The 17,741-nt window shown below is 44.1% G+C and overlaps 2 protein-coding genes across 3 annotated transcripts; one reads left to right on the forward strand and one right to left on the reverse strand.

Moving 5' to 3' along the window:
• Positions 1 to 5,558: 5,558 nt before the first annotated feature.
• ARMCX3 (armadillo repeat containing X-linked 3) lies at positions 5,559 to 8,968 on the reverse strand. The gene is made up of 4 exons (XM_057717436.1): positions 8,820 to 8,968; positions 8,219 to 8,298; positions 7,860 to 7,920; positions 5,559 to 7,228 (listed from the first exon to the last, which is right to left on the reverse strand). Exon 4 carries the CDS (start codon positions 7,074 to 7,076, stop codon positions 5,937 to 5,939), a length of 1,140 nt encoding a protein of 379 aa, XP_057573419.1. The 5' UTR covers positions 7,077 to 7,228; positions 7,860 to 7,920; positions 8,219 to 8,298; positions 8,820 to 8,968; the 3' UTR covers positions 5,559 to 5,936.
• A 5,058-nt stretch (positions 8,969 to 14,026) lies between these two features.
• ARMCX6 (armadillo repeat containing X-linked 6) lies at positions 14,027 to 16,959 on the forward strand. Of its 2 annotated transcripts, none has more exons than XM_057717439.1 (4): positions 14,027 to 14,147; positions 14,451 to 14,529; positions 14,854 to 14,983; positions 15,292 to 16,959. In XM_057717439.1, exon 4 carries the CDS (start codon positions 15,438 to 15,440, stop codon positions 16,341 to 16,343), a length of 906 nt encoding a protein of 301 aa, XP_057573422.1. In that variant the 5' UTR covers positions 14,027 to 14,147; positions 14,451 to 14,529; positions 14,854 to 14,983; positions 15,292 to 15,437; the 3' UTR covers positions 16,344 to 16,959. The 2 variants fall into 2 exon arrangements, with proteins under 2 accessions (XP_057573422.1, XP_057573421.1); XM_057717438.1 differs by having other exon boundaries at positions 14,899 to 14,983.
• Positions 16,960 to 17,741: the final 782 nt, after the last annotated feature.

Raw genomic sequence — 17,741 nt, forward strand, 5'->3', positions numbered from 1 at the left:
AGTTAAATGATGTAGGATATGCATGGAAATATACACACGATGTATTTTAAGTCAAATAAAAGTTGCAGAACAGAACAGTATATGGACAGTGATCTCATTTTCTGATAAAAATATGAATATGAGAATCATTTATGTTTATGCATAGAACACAGTAGTAGGTAACTGTAAAAATGGGTGAGAAGAGAGCAGTTATATGTTTTAATTTATATTTTACCTGTTTCAGTTTTTAATAGGCATGAAGAACTCATATGGTTTAAGAAAATACAATAAAGAAGATTAAAATAGAGTTCACTATGAAAAATAATCTCTCAGAGTGCTGTTAACTTCCAAATCTGTCTCAGAGTGGTAGTCAAATGCCCAGGTGGATGCATAATCCTGTCCACCAATGCAGAGACTATAATATGGCCTTCTTCCCCAGGTACTAATTTTCCCCTTCCTAAGGTAAAACAAATATATCTGGGACTTCTATTGATAGCTTAAAAATAGTTGAAAAACAATTCTGGAGTGTTACTAATATCTTAATATTTCCCCAATTATATTCATTTCCACTTAAACAAATGTGACGATATATGTATGACATATATAGAGAGAGACATTCACAAGTTATGACATTCATGACATAAAGGTTTAACTTTAATATCGGAAGAAAATCAACCAGAATTTATGGAATTGTCATAAGCAACATGGTGCAATTTAATACTTTCAATTTTGGCTATAGATCACATAGACCAGCATAACAAGAGCTGATGATTGATATTAAACAATAAGTGATTATAAAGAATCACTCCCCAAAGTAAGTCAGTTTGAATGGATTTAAGATTTAGAAAATATTTTAAATATTGTTTGTTTTATTTGGTCTTGCCTAGATTCCATCTTTTCTAATATCAAAAAGAGAATCCATTTAATTCATTTTAAATGATTGAAGAAGGTAAAAATTAAAAGTTTTCTTTTATTGATCCATTTCATTATGTCAGGGTTTTCATTACAGCTTATTGAAAGAAAGCCACAAAAATTAGCAAGATTATACTTAAACCACATTTTAGCGAACAGAAGACTGAAATAGAAATGGGGGGAAAAGAACTAAAGAGGTGACAATTCATTTTGCTTGGGTTTCAAAAAAATCAATAAGTTATCATTACTCATCAAAAAAAAATCCAGAAAAGAAAGTTACTAATCAATATGTAGGAGAGAATGCATTGCAAATACTACAGTTTTCTCTTGTTGTAAAAGTATACATCTCTCAAATTCTGTATGAAAGCTAATTGATAATATATCTTAACAGTCATAAAACTACCATCAACTGATGATCCACCTCTGGCAAAGGGGCATCTAGGCAGACAAAATTTTTAATCGTGTCCAGGGAGAAACATGCTCTAGCCCTTGAATACAAATATTTGATTTTAGCCACAAGTCAATCCCCATAACAGACGTGGATGCACCAGGTTCTTGTACTTTGACAACACTAACATCTAGCTAAGTCAGCTTGCCCTGATTCCCTGAGCACTAAATAAACAACCCTCTGATGATAATTTGTTTTCTGATGTACATTGATCTTAGGGACAGAATGTTCTGGGCAACCAACACTAAGAATCTGATCTACTTGGTAATTACATTTCTTATAGTAACATAGACGGTCATTCTGTTTTTTTATTTTCAAAAAAAAATTCCACCCCATTTAATAACATATTACATCCATGTGCAAACTTAAAAATGCTCCATAAACACAAGGCTCTAATGCCCAAAGATACTTGTATTTACACTTACTCTTACACGTTTTAAAATGTAAATGGTCTACAGGGCCAAAGAGTTGTCCTTAGCCCACTGTCAGTGCTGGATTGAATTCCACTGGCATGAACCTGTCAGGATAAAGTTACCCATCCAATAAGGCTTCTTTCCCACACCCTCCCTTCTTCCTCCCCTCAGGCTTATCCCCAAACCCAACACTGCCTAAGCCCTTAACACAAGGCCCGAGAGGGACCCTTTGGAGAGAAGAAAGCATGGCAATACACATCTCTGAAAGTAAATATGTGTTATCCTGCTTGATACCACACCTCAGGACAGAGCAACCCAGGGACCATTATCCTAATCTTCTGCACCCCGAGATGGCAGCATGATAGTTCCGGTTTAAACGCAAGGAAGAGGCACAGTTTAAACAGAGAAATCAGAAAAAATAAAAAACACCTTCAACCTGGGATGTGATGTAAAATGAATGTAAAGACATAGCACTGAAAATAGTCATAATCATTCTTCAAAAAAACATTCTCAAGGAAACTTAGCAGAGAAATTAACCAAACAGAGGCATAAACACAAAATTTGCCTGAACCACATCAATTTGCTAAACCTACACTTGGAATCTCTTTTGAAACAAGGCAAGTAAAATATGAATTTAAAAATAGAAAACCAGTTTCCTGAGCCTTGAAATGTTATGCTTTGGGTGACAATTTATAAGAGAACTATACTCCACCTTTGTAATATCGCCTTTGAACACATTTGACTGGAATAGACCCACTGAAATTCCTAAAACCATTAGATGAGAGAAAAACCAAAATAGCAGAATATCCTCTGAGTTTCTAACTTCCTCGGTTTCCCAGAAGTTGCCATCCTTTCTAAAGAGAGGACACTGCCTCCTCCCTGCCCCGGTGAGCCGCCACAATCACAGAACTGTGCCCTTCCCAAAATGTTTCAGAGTGGCAACCTTGTATGTGAAAGCATCAGGACGTCCACCTGTGGCTGGGCTGGCCCTGTTGCCTCTCTGGACCAGGCAGTCACACATCTGTCTCACACAGCACTTCCCAGAGTCTGGGTGATTCCGTGCCAAATAATACCAGGTGTGGGACATCAAAATTACATGCATTGCACATAGGGCTGTGCCACGCTAAGACTGGTGCCTTCTCAGTCTCTGTTCAACAAAGGCCCCCAAAATCTTGGCATCCGGCCACACCCAGGGTCACCATATTACCACAGCAACGACAATTATTATTCTGTATCAAAGGTGCATGACCTGGTGTCACGGGAATTAAGCAGTCACCCCCAAAAGACACAGAAGCACAAAGGCACTACCACCAATGGTCTCTCAGAAGGAGGAAAGAGAGAAGTGCGAGGGAGGGAGAGGGAAGAAGAATGGGAAGGTAGGAAGGGATGAGAAAAGAGACCTGCAGGAGCAGATGGACACCGGTCAGGCCTGTGCCCCTGCCACACACTGGCTTTTTATTACCCAGGTTAACCTCATTTTCACCCATGTAGAAAAGTCACTCAGCGCCCCAAGTTCAACATGGCTTGATGTGAATATTTTCTAGATGTTCAAGATACAGATCTGTGTCAAGGGACAAGTTTGTTCTTGTCTCTTTTCTTTAGTTTCTCCAATGAATAATTTTTAGGAGAAAAATAGAAAAAATTTAAATCAGGCTCTGAAAATTTATCTACAGTATCATCCAATTTGATGTATAGAATACATAGGCATATGGATAGTAAAAGTGTCTGGAAGGGTATCCATAGTTGCAATTCTATGCTTCTCTCCCCAGCTGCCACATTCCCTTACCCAGTTCTTTCTGCAGCCCTCCACTCTTACACTCCTCACCTTCTCTCTGGGGATCACATCCACTCCAATGTCCTCAATTATCATTCATTCTCTGGTGGCCCCCAAATCTGTATCTGCAGCCTAGTCTTCTCTGAGCACCAGATCAATACATTCAAGTGACAACAGGGTGTATCCATCTGGATGTCACACAGATACCTCAAACTCAACTTATTTTAAATAGATTAGATTTCCCTTCGCAAATCTTTTTCTCCTGCCTAATAATAGAGCAAGAAAAATGTTAGTTCCCTTTACCCTCATCCCACCTTTAAAACTGATGTCAAATTAGCCCCCATATGTGCATGATTCAATAGGGTCACCATACCCAACAACTTTAAGCCAACTAGTCCTTGGTCCTTTTGTCTACTATAAGGCAACATTAGCGCAAGTATATGGAAGCTTGGGGCTAAAACCAGATCATATCTGTACAGAGATTTTACCCTTTCCTGGCCTCATGTATAAAACAGGATAACATCCCCAAACTGACTAGGAATATGTTGTAAGGGTGGGTGAGATCATGTCTGATGAAACACTTTGAGTCCTTAGAAATAAGAAAACCCTGTATCTTTGAGAAATTATTGTAACAGTTGCCTTGCAGGAATGACATCACTTTACATAGTAATCACTTAATAAATGCTAACCTTTATTGTTGTTATTTATTAAATGATGCTGACATGTGGCAGAATGCCCCCAGCAAAACAAAGGTCAACCAAAAAAAGTATCGACCCTGAATTCTAGGGAATTAAGCATGCTCACTTTTCTTAATTAACTGCTGTGTGCCAGAACATTCTAAGTATTTTCCATGTATTACTTCATTTAATCCTCACAAGCCCCATCTTCAGCACTTATTATTATTTGAGAGAAAACTTCAACACGTGTCATGTTTAAGTATTTTTTCCACTCAGTACATGCTCCAATCAATCATTTGCTCCATTCCCAACACTTTTTTCAAAAATTTTTGAAAAATCAGTATTTGTTATAGATAAATAAGAACACATAGATGAATAAAAAGTGAAAAGATAAAGATTACTCGGTCCTTTCACCCAAAGATAACCACTGTTACTATTTGGGTGTCTGTAATTCCAGAGTTTTTAGTGTCTACTTAAACGTCTTACAGTCTCAAAAAAATGGATTCATACTATGAATACTGCTCTCTAACCTACCTTTCTCACTTAACAATGCATGATGAATGTCATTCCCTGGCAATATGGATTGCAATCGACATATTTATCTTATACTGTGTGAATATTCCTTAATTTGTTTAACCAATCCAGTGTGCTAAATTGTTTCCAATTTTTGCTGTTTCACACAGTGCCGGGATGAACAGCCTTGTACATACAATCTTTGGCCAATGATTCAATTATTTCCTTAGGACAAAGGGTTTACGTATTTTTAAGGCATATGATATGTATTACCAAATGGCCCTTCACAAACCTTGAGTCAATGTAAGTTCATTCCTACTACCAGAGTTTGAAAGGGTTCATTTTGCCACCCTCGTGTACACTGCACAGTAGGTGAGAGAGAGACTTTTATATGAATTCCAATTATTCTTTCTAGTCAAAATTATTTAGTGGCTCTCAGTGTTCAGTGGGATAATATTCAACAGTTCTCCACAAAACTGGCTTCAGCCAGCTTTCCAAATTTATTTGTTTCCCATCCCCACAGTCTCCACTCTAAACAAACTAGTCTCCTCCTTACTGTTATAAGAAGAGAGGTCCTACCTCCATGCCGTTCTCACAGCAGTCCCACCTCACTTCCATCACGTGGAATGCCCTAACTACCTACCCTATTGAAGACTCATTTTAAATAGCCACTTCCTCAATAAATCTGTAGCTGACTTTTGTATCCCACAGAAATCTTTGCTTCCTCTGTGCTCTAAACACGCATATTTGACAATGAGTATATGCTCGAGATATTCTGTTATCTTTTTGTTTGTATGTTTCTTATCTCTCCAACTAGATTATAAACCGAAAGACAAGGATGGTTTCTTTCTTTCTTTTTTCTTTTTTTTCAAGCATTAACACACAACTTTATTGATGATACACAAATGAAGTCAATGCAAATGACAGGAGGCAGCTTATTTATGACGAATTGGTTCACTGTCACGCAGAAGAAATAGTAAAAATAATTCAATCTAGGCAGTGAGATAAAAAGCAACAAACATGTTTTCAGAACAGGTAGTGATATTCATTCATCCAGCTTAGACCTGAAGACCAACTCAGATAAATATCAGCATTGATAATACAATATGATATTCATTACTCAAAATTGGCAGCTGAAAGGATTCCTTTACCATATAAACAAGGTGGAGAAAAGGAATAGTTTACAATGTGTGTTGCTTCTAAACTACAAAATCAAGAAGTTATTCCTGGCTCTTTGGGAACATATGCTCAGCCAGTTTGGCCATGAATTTTCCAACTTTTACTTTCACCAAAAAATCATGATGACTTTCTATCCCCAGAATCTTATCAGCACACACTTGAAATTCTTTTAAAAAGAAAAAAAGTGAACCTTCGCTGAATTGATTCTGAGTAGGTTCATTTTCCTCCCATTTAAAATTGTCATTTATGTTCTCAAATATGACCAGAAGTTTAAGAATCACCTCTTTGTTCTCCTTCTTATTAAAGAAGGAACCCAGTGAAGATGGTACTTGGGCCCTGAGCAGTTCGCTAGTCATAGCTGGATTTTCAGCCAAATTCAAAAGGAGTTTCAAAACCTGAAATTTGGTTTCTTCATTTCCCGCTGAAAATAAACGAAAAAAGTCTGAAATGGAATTAGTAAGCATGTGCTGATACTCATTAGTAACAGTCATGTTCGTAAGCAGTCTTAGTCCCGCCAGCTGCACAGATGAGTTCAGGCGAGAAGTGATTGTGTCATCACACACTTGATTCATGTATATCTTAAGCCTGCGCTGATTTTCAGCATTCACACTCAAATTATTTAGGACAATTAAAGCCTTTTCCTTAACTATGGGATCCCGAGTGTTGAGAATCTTTGCAACAATTGGGAGACCACCCAGATCACGAATAATATCTCTGTTAAATGCGTAAGCGGCATTGTTACCCAGAGCAATTAAAGCTGCTTCAAGAATATAAGGCTTTTCAGACATCTCAACCAAGCAAAGAACTTTCTGCAGCTCTTGAGGGGACAAAATAGTATCATCTGAATTGGGGGAAGCCCTTTTCTGGACAGCCCGACGAGCACGGGTAGCCCTGGCCCTTGCCCTGGCCCTAGCTCTTGTCCCAGCCTCAGTCCCAATCCGGGCCCAAGGTGGGTACCATACTATACCTTTGTTCTCACTGCTGTCATCATCATCGTCAGACCAGTCATTGTACCTGGCCCCAGGACAGTCCCCAACATCATCCACGTCCCCAGACCCACCCTCAGCCATTTTCTCCTTGTTCTGTTTTCTTCCCCTGGTCAGTCTATAAAGGCAATAGCAGGCGCCAGCCCCAATCACCAGTCCCGCAGTCACCCAGCCTACTTTCCTGGCGTAGCCCATGCAATCGTCCCTGACGGTATCAGGGACCAAGGAACAGAGTAGTCACTCAGGCTGGGGGAGGAGGGCTATGGGCCTGGCCTGGGTGCAGGCCTGCGGAGGATGATCGTCTTCAAGCCACTTCAAGGCCACAATAGCTGATTCTGGAGGTGGACCTAGGGGTGGAGGAAGGAAATGGGGTTTGAGTTTCTCTTCTCCTTGTGTTGTCCCATGCAGAGAGTTGCACAGAGGGACAAGTAAACGAGTTCTTGGCAAGAAATGTAGATTGTTAACTAACTTTTTTCCCCTCATTTCACTCTCCCCCTACCCTCCCCAGTTCACTCCCCCTTCCCCAAGCCTAGATGAAAAGCAACGGAGCCCATAGTATCTGCTGGGCCCTCAGCCACCCCAACCTCGGGTGTTCCCAGGGAGTGGCACCCTTGCACTAACCTCCTTCAGACAGGCGGTTTGCCCCTTCTTCCCTCCCCTGGAGGCGTGCCACGCCCAACAACCCTTGCAATCCGCAGAGAGACCAGAGCCACTCAGAATTAAAGGTTTGATGGATTGACTGTTCATTCGTTGCTTTCCTGATTCACCTATCTAGGTTATCAGGTTTTTAAAAAAAAAAAAAAAAAAAAAAAAAAAAAAACCTCTCTATGCCATCCAAAACATTCATATGCCTGCCCCTTCCCTAGCCTGAAATGGGAGGGATGTTAGGGAAACAAGGTAGGATCGGGTGAGCCCGTCCAACCGCGGGCGATTTCCAGCCCCTCTCCCATTTCAAGCAGCCCCCACGCCCACACCGACCTCTACTGATCTGAGGAAACTTCCTCTCTCGCTTCAAGTGGTGCCACCTGCTACAGCAGACCTGCAGGATGACAGATCGAAAACATGGGGACTAGTGCTGTTGAGAGAAGAGGATTATGAACAAACTATCTGATAGGTTTCCCTTCTGTCATTCTCCCCCACCCTCCCCCGCGACACACACGCGCGCGCGGGCACACACACACATACACACACACAACGCACGCCATTTCGCCACAGTCCCGAGAGTGCGAGAAACACACTCAGACTCAGACCTAACCTAGATTATTACCATCTCTGGTTTCTCCCCGCCACCACCACCACCCCCCACCGCCCCTGTTAGGGTCTCCAGATGGCCTTACCCTCAAATCGACCTTCACCGATCGGGGTTAATTTCCTTCCTCTTCTCTAGCCTGGCGTAGTGCCGCAACCTACGGAAAAACTGGCAACCCAGGAGAGGCTCGGACCCACAAGACACAGAACCATGGTCAGGAAGACACAGTCAGAAAGACAGGAAACAGCCGCTACCGAGTGCTTGGTGGACGGACCGATCCCCAGGGCAGAAAACTCTTTCCTAATTCGGAGGCCTGGTTGTCAAAGGTTTCCCACCCCTACCACCCCTCTCAGGGTTCTGCTGACACATCACGTTGCACCCCCTCCCCATGTCCAGCCTTTCCCCTTCGGCACTGTCCTGGAGGACTGGAGGCCAACACCCAGGCCACAGCTCCCTTTCCAGATTATAGCCTCAGTTCCCACCAGATTCTCACCCCCGGATCTCTGAGCTCCTCCCCAGACACCCCCCTGCTCACCATTTCGCAGCATCGAAATGGGCTGCGGGCAGGAGAGATGTCTTGGAAAGCCGGCAGCGAATGTGAGAGACGACGGAGGCACCCCAGGACCCGCGACGGTCTCCGCCCTGCGCCCTCGGCCACCCCCACCTTCTGGAATCTCCCAAGCACTGACCTGCAGGGATCCGGGACAATTTCCTTCTCCTCCTCCTTCTTCCCTCTGCCGCAGGCCCGCTTGCCTTCAGGGCAATGGGGAGCTGGTACTCAGACGGGAACAACGACCAGAACAAGAAGGACTTCTGCACACGTCAGCTCTTGGTCACGTGAGAGCTACGTCATCCACCAACTCGGGTCCCCAATTTCCCCTCCCACCAGCAGTGCGGCAGAAGAGGGCCCGCCCCCCTCCATTCCCTCCCCCGTCTTAGGCCTTGTTACTCTTTCTTCTTTGCTAATCCCATCTCCCTGTAGTTGTGTTTGCCTTTCTCTGATTACCAGAAAGGGACAGCATCTTCCCCTGGGGTTACTGGCCACTTGTACTCTTTGAAAAATTGCCTCTTCCTTCCCCAGGCTCCTGGGGCTGCCTCTTCCTTCCCTAGGCTCCTGGAGCAGCAACCTCTCCTTCCACCTCCCAGCCTCCCAGCTATAAATGTCTACCTTTTCCTCGCAAATCTAGTCCCAGATCTGAAAAGAAAAAGCCATCAGAAAAGATCTGGAGTGAGTGTGTTTTTTTTTCTTTCTTAATGCTTTTTTTGTTCTTTCAGTTCTGCCCTCTCCCACCCCAGCCTGCATTCTTTTTGTGAGAAAAAAAATTTGCTGTAAAGCTATTTTCATTTGAGGAAAAAAAAGAGTGGGAGTTGGAGAGTGATGTTGGATGATGGCCTCCAAAAGTCCCACATTTTCTCACTTGTAGGGAGTGTTACACACTTCACTCAAAGCAATCTTAAAGTCTTCTGTGGCCTAGCACATAACACAGTCCTGAATGAGCTCATCAGTGTGCCTGAGAATATGTAAATCTTCTGACTAGGCCAGTCTTCTAAACAGGAGAGCTACAGATTTTCACTCCCATCAGTCAATGAGGAAGAGGTATGGAGCCCTCAGAAGTCAGTGACACATAAGAGGTTGAGTAGAAATCACAACTATGTCATGGATATCTGTCAAATAGAGAGGCATGAACACTGACAAAGTGAGTAGCGTACAAAGAACATGACAAAATATACAAATAGACAATACCATCTTTAAATGAAATAGGTGTTAGAGGAACACTGAGACCAAGACAAAATTGGCTGAACTCAGCATCTAGCAATTAGTGTGAAACCTTTTCACCGACTGCTTTCATGAACTCAACGATTCACCTGTCAGCAATGAGCAAACTATTTAAGAGTGGGAAAAATAATAAAATAATGTCAAAATATGGGGTATACAGTGGGATATGCCCTAACAGTTAAGATATAAGGTTATTATCTGAGTATAAATTTTAAGATCCACAGACAGCATGGGAGTAAATCAAGAGACTGGGAAGTTTGGGAACCCGCAAAACTCCAGGGAAATTCATATCAATGTAACTTCTAGAAAAGAGTACCAGGATATAACTAAAATTTATTGTTTTCTTCCAGTTTTATGAGATATAATTGATATATAGCACTGTGTAAGTTTAAGGTGAACAGGATATGACTGAAATTTAGTAAGCAGAAACCAAATCAACTATATGATTCTATGTTTAGAGAAAGATCATGTGCATCGAGGGGGCTTATTCAAGCATAGGAATATATGAAAAGTAGAGTCAGAGGAAAGTGTTGATAGTTCCCACCCAAGCACTGTCTGGAGGAGAGGGAGTCTTGGCGAAGATGAATGGAAAAATTAGCTTTCTTTGGCAGAGCCATCCCCATGATGCATAAGTGTACTTCAAGTTTCTTAGCTGAAAGCCACTTCTTAAAGTGCACCAATGTCCTTGCTCTGATTGCAGGCTCACCACGCAACCTTTTGAGGTTGTGGTTTCCCATGTAGTAGCTTGCCAACAGGGAGAGAATGGGCTGGTAAAACTGACAGAAGCCTCTAGTACCCCCTGACAGTTGTATTTCTCAGGATAATTTTTTTCAGTTGTCATTCCCTTGTGAGACTTAGCTTCCCTTGTGGCCTTCTTACAGGGTGAGAATGTAGAGATCCATGGGTTTGGGCACTCAGATATAGATTTATTTGTGTCTCTATGAATGGGAGTCTTTCCTTGACAGAGGCATCTGCTCTCATTGTACAGACAAAATCAGGTATTGATCATGAAGGGAAGAGGACAAAACTCTGAACTGTAGATGCAACCTTGTGTACAACCCTGTCAGGGAAGCCAGGTAGTTTTGGCTTAGAAGACAGCCTTGTGCATCACCATTTCAGAACTGTACCTCTCTAGTGTTCAGTTAATGTGAAAATGACAACTAAAGCATGCTGTGGCAAATAGGCCCCCAGCACCTCAGTCACAGCTGAACAAAGGATTCATATCCAAAGTAGTTAAAGGGCTCCTGCAAATCAACAATAACATCTGAAACAGTTTACATTTCTCTCTGGGAAAAGAAAGGAGTACATTTTACATTTTACATGCTCTGTCATTTTCCCCAGCAAAAGGGTGGGCACTGTGCCCAAAGCAGACCGACTCAATACTCTCTTACTGAAATTTAAACTTTGAGCAGAGATAGAAAACCAAAAATCAGTGGAAGTATGGCATCCTGAAGAGACCATATATCAATTCCTCCTACCTAGTCACCTACGAGCTGATGCTGATCTTCAACATTCCCTCACTGTTTAAGTTAAACAGATTTGGTTTCTGTTGCTTGCAATCAAACAAAATTAACTAATACACAACACAAAAACAAATAACTCAATACAAAAAGTAATATAGCTTTTTAAGATAATATCCTGTAATTTATTTTTCTCACCCTCCAAAATTCCATTAGTGTTACCATCTGCTGATCCTTTTCTGTTTTGGGATACTTTATAAATCACACAACACATGTGACCATGTACTGATTTAAGCCAAAAGGTTCCTTTTTGCAGTGGCTTCACATAGTCTTTTGAAGCCTTGTCTGAGGAATTGCTTAAGGATTTTCCATTTTTGCTGTTGAAATATGTCAAGCAAATAGCATGCCCTTAAATAAATATTTGTTGGTGGATTTATAATGTAGAGAAAAGTAGGTTTTAAATGCTAGTCCCCAGGTTCCTTGGTAGGAATTGTGGATCAAAATTACAAAGTAAGAGAATTGAAAGCGTTATCATTCCCATGAGGTTTAGAGGGTTTAAGAGGAGTGGATCCAAACAGGAAAGGTCTGACAGCCTGGGAGAATGGTGGTCAGGGGTTATACATTGGAATAATTGAAAAATATACCAAAGGGGAGAGATCATTTTTTACTAATGAGGAGTGGTAAGAGTGGAGCTTTTGTCCTTGAAAGCTGGCTAAGAATTGTGAAAATGACTCCATACTGGAAAGCCACATCGATGACACCCAAGCACCTGTCTTTTTTAAGCTTTACATACTCCTTAGTTCTTTCTAATGTATATATTCAAAATAAATAGAAGCCACTTATATAAGTTCTTAGCAGCCAAAAATTGAATGATAAACAGTTGAATCTGTAAGTTCTGTTAATAAGTCTTCATAAATAGAGTTCACTTGCCTCAGAAAAGTAAATAAAGGGCAATGAAAAGAACAGTGTAAGGAGATGATGGTGAAACAAATGAGATAGGGGTTTAGAGACACGAATTGTAATATTGGTGTGTTTGGACTGTAAAAGTTTGAGGAAGACCAGAAAGTTGTGACATGTTCTTGACTTCTGAATTTTCGCCAGCAAGGCACTCTGGGCTTCCTGGCTCACCTCCTGAAAGGACCTCCCCCACACTGGGGCCCCTTACACAGGGAGCTTCCTGCTAGGGTGTCAAATTTCAACGTTCTAAGAAAGAGGCTGCCTGAAGAGTCTATATTTAGAGTATGACTCCCCAGGGAGGGCCAGCTGGATGTCTGGGGACTAACTTCTGCATACTTTGTCCCTGAGTTCTGGGATTATTCTGAGGGGCTTGTATGGGTGGTGCAGTGATATCGTAACAGAAGGCAGGGAATGAAAAGGTCTCCTTCTCCTGGCGACTGCTTGGGATCCTGTAAACTGTGCTTTTTCTGAAAGAAAAATGACATGGATCTCAAGGGTTGTTGCAATGATTTACAGTCACCCACAGACCCTCACCACTATTTCCACTGGAAAATGCTGCTGCCACTAGCCGCTGCTAGGGGGACATACAGTGCACGAATGACAGATACAGGAGATATTTCACCAGTCTCATGATGAAATGAAAATTCCATCTTCTGAGTCTCATTTTCATCAATGGGATAGTAGGGAATCCTCTAATTTCTGGATGATTTATGGGTTATACCAAGAAGCTTCAGAATAGATTTTAAATAAAGATCTTTGAATGAAAAGCAAGCTAATCTGTGAAGTTCCTAATTTGTAAGGTTCATCTGAAGACATAAGATTCATCTGAATTTGGGGTCTGCGGAAAGTCTGTCCTTTGAAGCCAGAATGAAAGCCATCCAGTGGTCTTCTCTGACAATCTCAGTCGTGTGATGTCTAGCAACTATGAGTTCAGCCAGGAAGACAAAAGGGACAGTGGTTCACTTATCTAAACTGGTCACAATTAAAGCACTGATCACTTCACTATAGATTTATTTTATCCATCAATTTATAAATCATATGGAAAGCACACTGGCTTTGTAAGGGTATGTTTTTAAATTATAATATGCTGTTTGAAAGCTGCTATTTCCTGTGCAGTCAGGAGAAAATATTTTCAATGTGGTACAAATTAGCTTAAATGGATAAGACCTCCTTATTAACTAGGAAATCTTGCTTATATATATATATATATTTGTTTATATATATCTTGTTTATATATATATTTTCTGATAACAAAATAGTATAGCTTGAGTCAATAAAAAGAGGAAGGATGGATGGATAGAACATACATATATTAAAAATACTAACAAAAATCTCACTGCTACTTGGGCTTTTTTTCCTGCCCCTCCGCTTAATTTTGGTGCAGAGACTGGATGTGGGAAAGGGTAGAAGTTAAGAAAGAGGAAACAGGCATTTCAGAGCCAAGGAAAGGGTAAGACATTTCCCCCAAAAAAGTATAGGTAAATGATAGACCCAGGAAAAGATGCTGCCCCTTCCTGTAATTAGCGAAAGGCAAATGCAAACACCAGAGAGCCACGGTCACTTCTGGTTTCTGGTATTGTTACAGAGGAAAAGAGTGACAGGGCCCAGTGTGATGGAGGGAGGTACAGGGCAGGCTGGCGCCTGCCGCACTGCTTGTGGGAGTGGAAATTGGGGGCCAGAGCTCACTGGTGACGTGGTCGTCACGTGACCAAGAGCTGCCTAGAGCAGAAGTACTGCTAGTCGCCTCCGTCTGGGTACCAGCACCCTATTACTCTGCAGGCGTGTGAAGGAAGAAGGAAAGTAGCCCCGGACCGTGCAGATCGGTATGAGCACGGGCTCTGCTTGGAGGGAGATGGGGTGGGAGAAGGCCAAGAACACCACGGATCCAGGTTCAGGCCGATGGGGGCTGTGTCCCTTTCTCGCCTACTTTCTAAATACCGCCGACCCCCTCCTCCCATGCCCATTTTAGTAGAGAGAACTGGCGGACTTCGGGTGGCGGGTGAGGGGAGTGAATGGTTATACAGAGACTCCGAGGAAAGAAAGGTTCCACAATCGGGGAACTCGTGTCCCGAGTGCTGCTCCGTCCACCAAGCACTCTGTCCCCTCGGTTCCCCGTCTGTCTGCAGGTTTGTAGATCTGTTGGCCAGCAGGTCGCCGGGAAAAGTCGCGGCGAGGGAAGGACCAAAGTGCCTTGGGACCGTGCAGGTTGGTGTGAAGGTGGGATGAGCCCCTGGGTGGGGGTGGCGGTGGGGGATGACGGAGGGGGCTGGGATCGGTGCGGGCGGGGTCCGAGTCGCCCTCTCCCGGCCCCTTCTTTCTCCACACCCCCCTCCCATTTCAGTGCAGGGAAAGGGGTGTGGCGGCCTTTGCTGGGGAAATGGCGGACGACAAGGGGGGGTGGGGCAGGGAAGCCCGCGTTAGGAAAGTCAGGAGGGTGTGAGAAATATTTTAAACTCAAAGGCTGGAAATTCAGAAAAGCGGATATTGGGACCTGTGTTCTCAGTGCTGATACATCCACTACACTTTCAGTTCTCCAAAGCCACCTATCTGTCTTTCCATCTGTCCTTCTGCCAGACTGTATGTCCATCAATCACTGTGGAAGGAGCACTGAGCACAGAAGACAAGAGAAAAAGAAGGAATTTACCTAACTTTGGTGCAGGTTGGTGGAGAGACTGCCTCTGAGTCATTGGGGGTGGGAGTGTGGTGGAAGAGGAGACTGCCCGAGGGTCAGTCTCTCCCGTCACCCTCCTGGCTGTCATAGACCAGTCCCACCTCCTGCCCTCCTCTGTAGGCCCTGGAAGAGAAATGGTGGATCCTGAGTGTCAACAGAGGATGACAGAAAAGAACAAAGAAATAGTTGCCAGATAATCCACCTCTCTCAACCAGAACTCAAACTCCACTCTCTCTTCCTGGTGAGGCACAAATCCAGGGACTGCCCAAAGCCCTAATATTGTTTTTCACCCATAGATTCATCACAAGAGAGCCTCAGGAGCCTGGGATAGGCTGCAGACGTCTCCCCTTCACCATCACTCACCCTGGCCTTAAGGACCGTCCTCATTCAGGTGGAGCAAGGCCCTCTCCTGTCCTGCCCCCAGGCTGGCAAGGACCTGAGCATGGGCCGGGCTCGGGAAGTGGGTTGGATGGCGGCAGGACTGATGATTGGGGCTGGTGCCTGCTACTGTGTTTACAAACTGACCATAGGAAGAGATGACAGTGAGAAGCTGGAGGAGGAGGAAGAGGAATGGGATGATGAGCAGGAGCTGGATGAGGAGGAGCCCGAGATTTGGTTTGATTTCACAACTATGGCTCAGCCCTGGAGGGAGGATGGGGGTTGGACTGAACCTGGGGCCCCTGGTGGCACCGAGAACAGGCCTTCAGGTGGGGGCAAAGCCAACCGAACACACCCAGTAAAACAGCGCCCATTCCCTTATGAACATAAAAATACTTGGAGAGCTCAAAGCTTTAAAAATTTCAGTTGTGTTCTTGGCCTCTCCAAGTGCCCTTTCATTCAGGGAAAAACATTGTTAGCTCAGCCCAGGGATGCTGGTTTTTCACTTAGCCACGATATCAATAGTCATTTGGCCAGCCTCTCCATTGCTGGAAACACAATCCCCACTCCTGACCCTGCTGTTGAGGAGGGGAAGGCTTTCTGTGCCCCGGATAACTTGAATGCCAGTGTTGAAAATCAGGGCCCGATTAAGATGTACATCAACGAGGTGTGTCGGGAGACTGTGTCACTTTGCTGCAACTCGTTTCTGCAGCAGGCCGGATTAAATTTGTTAATAAGCATGACAGTTATTAATAACATGCTTGCCAAGTCCGTTTCAGACTTGAAGTTTCCTTTGATACCAGAGGGAAGTGAATGTGCTGAGGGGCAGGTTGTGAAACCCTTGATGGGTTTGTCTGAAAAGCCAGTCTTGGCGGGGGAGTTGCTGGGAGCCCAAATGCTGCTCTCCTTCCTGTCCCTCTTTATCAGGAACGCAAACAGACAGCTTCTCCCAGAAACGCTGGCCTCTTAAATGGCCCCCTCCAACAGCACGGGACTGTTCCACCCCGAATCAAAACCCGATCAGGTGAACACACACCTGTGCTCTCAAAGACTCTGCAGTGGGTGCTATTGAAGATCCAGCCTTAGCCAATCGCCACTTCTCTGGGTGAAAGTTACACTTGCTAAATCCAGGACCACACTCTTATTGGCCAGGCAGGGGTTCCCACAGAGCTTTGAGTAACCTCTTGGTTTTGCAGTCTGCAGGCAATGCACATTGTAAATTGCTCCCTTGCAGCCTTCTTCTTGTGGTAAAGGGATCATTTCAGCTGCCAGCTGTGGTTAAAGGACAACATATTCTAGCCTCACAAGGGATGCCTTGCCTGTGGTGGTCTCCCTGTCTAAGCTAGACCGTGTTGTGGAGACCAGACCCATATGGGAGCTTGTGCCGAAAATGCATTGGTTGCTGCTTAGGTTGAATTCTTTTTCATTTACTCTCTTTTCTTCACGAGCCTATGGATGGTAAACCTATTCGGGGGGGGGGGGGGGAAGGACACTCCCCTTCTGTGTGCTGTACTGACTTAACCTCGTCCACTAAGTCTGCATTTTTATGTATCATCAATAAAGCTGTGTGCTTTAACTGGCAAAAACGAGACACGACACTTGTCTTTGAGTTTAGAGTCTGCGTGAAGAGAAAGACAAAAATACATGATCAATGCCAACTAACTGGGGCATTTGCTCCTGACAGATGCCCGCTTAGCAGCGCCCACAGGAGGCAGGGGAGGAGATGGGCTGCAGGGTTCAAGATAAGCTTCCAGAAGGGGCTAGGGGTGGGGATGGGGCGGGGGAATGAGGTGGAGGGTGGAATTAAGAAGGACTGTTGGGAGGACTAAAAGAGACAGCACCTGTGAAGCAGGCAGCACAGTGCCTGATGCAGAGAAGTCCTTTCCTCGATGAAGGTGTCTTTCCTCACCTGCTGGCCTAGAGAGGAAGGTCAGTATCCTTGGGGTTTGTCTACACATCCTTGGGGGCCACTGGGCAAACCATCCCTGCACATTTAGTGCACAGTTATAGCAGTAGCAGTTGCTACTTGCTGAGTGCCTGCTTTGTGTTGTTCTCTCTCGTGAGAAGCAGCTGTGAAACCTACTTCCCGGCCCCCTCCCTTCCTTGGGATGCCAAGCTCAAATTCCTGGCTGAGTGAGAAGGCTTGGGCCTTGCTTCCTCTGGAGAACCTCCTTTCTGCCCTATCCCTGGTACTTCTGTGGGATCCAGGAAGGGGCCAATGGAGGCCTCCATGAATCCCCGAGGGGGTGGGAGGGCAGATGCTGAGGGGCGTGGCATGACCATGGCTGGTCCGTCCATCAGGAGGCATATTCATGCCACGCAGCCAAGCTCCTGGCACCCCTTGGAGGAAAGGAAGAACGTGGCCCTG

The sequence above is a fragment of the Hippopotamus amphibius genome, chromosome X, assembly GCF_030028045.1.
Source record: "Hippopotamus amphibius kiboko isolate mHipAmp2 chromosome X, mHipAmp2.hap2, whole genome shotgun sequence".
Taxonomy (NCBI): Eukaryota; Metazoa; Chordata; class Mammalia; order Artiodactyla; family Hippopotamidae; genus Hippopotamus; species Hippopotamus amphibius.

Bases quoted from the DNA above. Each gene is read 5' to 3' on its own strand.
- ARMCX3 (XM_057717436.1), bottom strand. From the start codon at position 7,076: ATGGGCTACGCCAGGAAAGTAGGCTGGGTGACTGCGGGACTGGTGATT.
- ARMCX6 (XM_057717439.1), top strand. From the start codon at position 15,438: ATGGGCCGGGCTCGGGAAGTGGGTTGGATGGCGGCAGGACTGATGATT.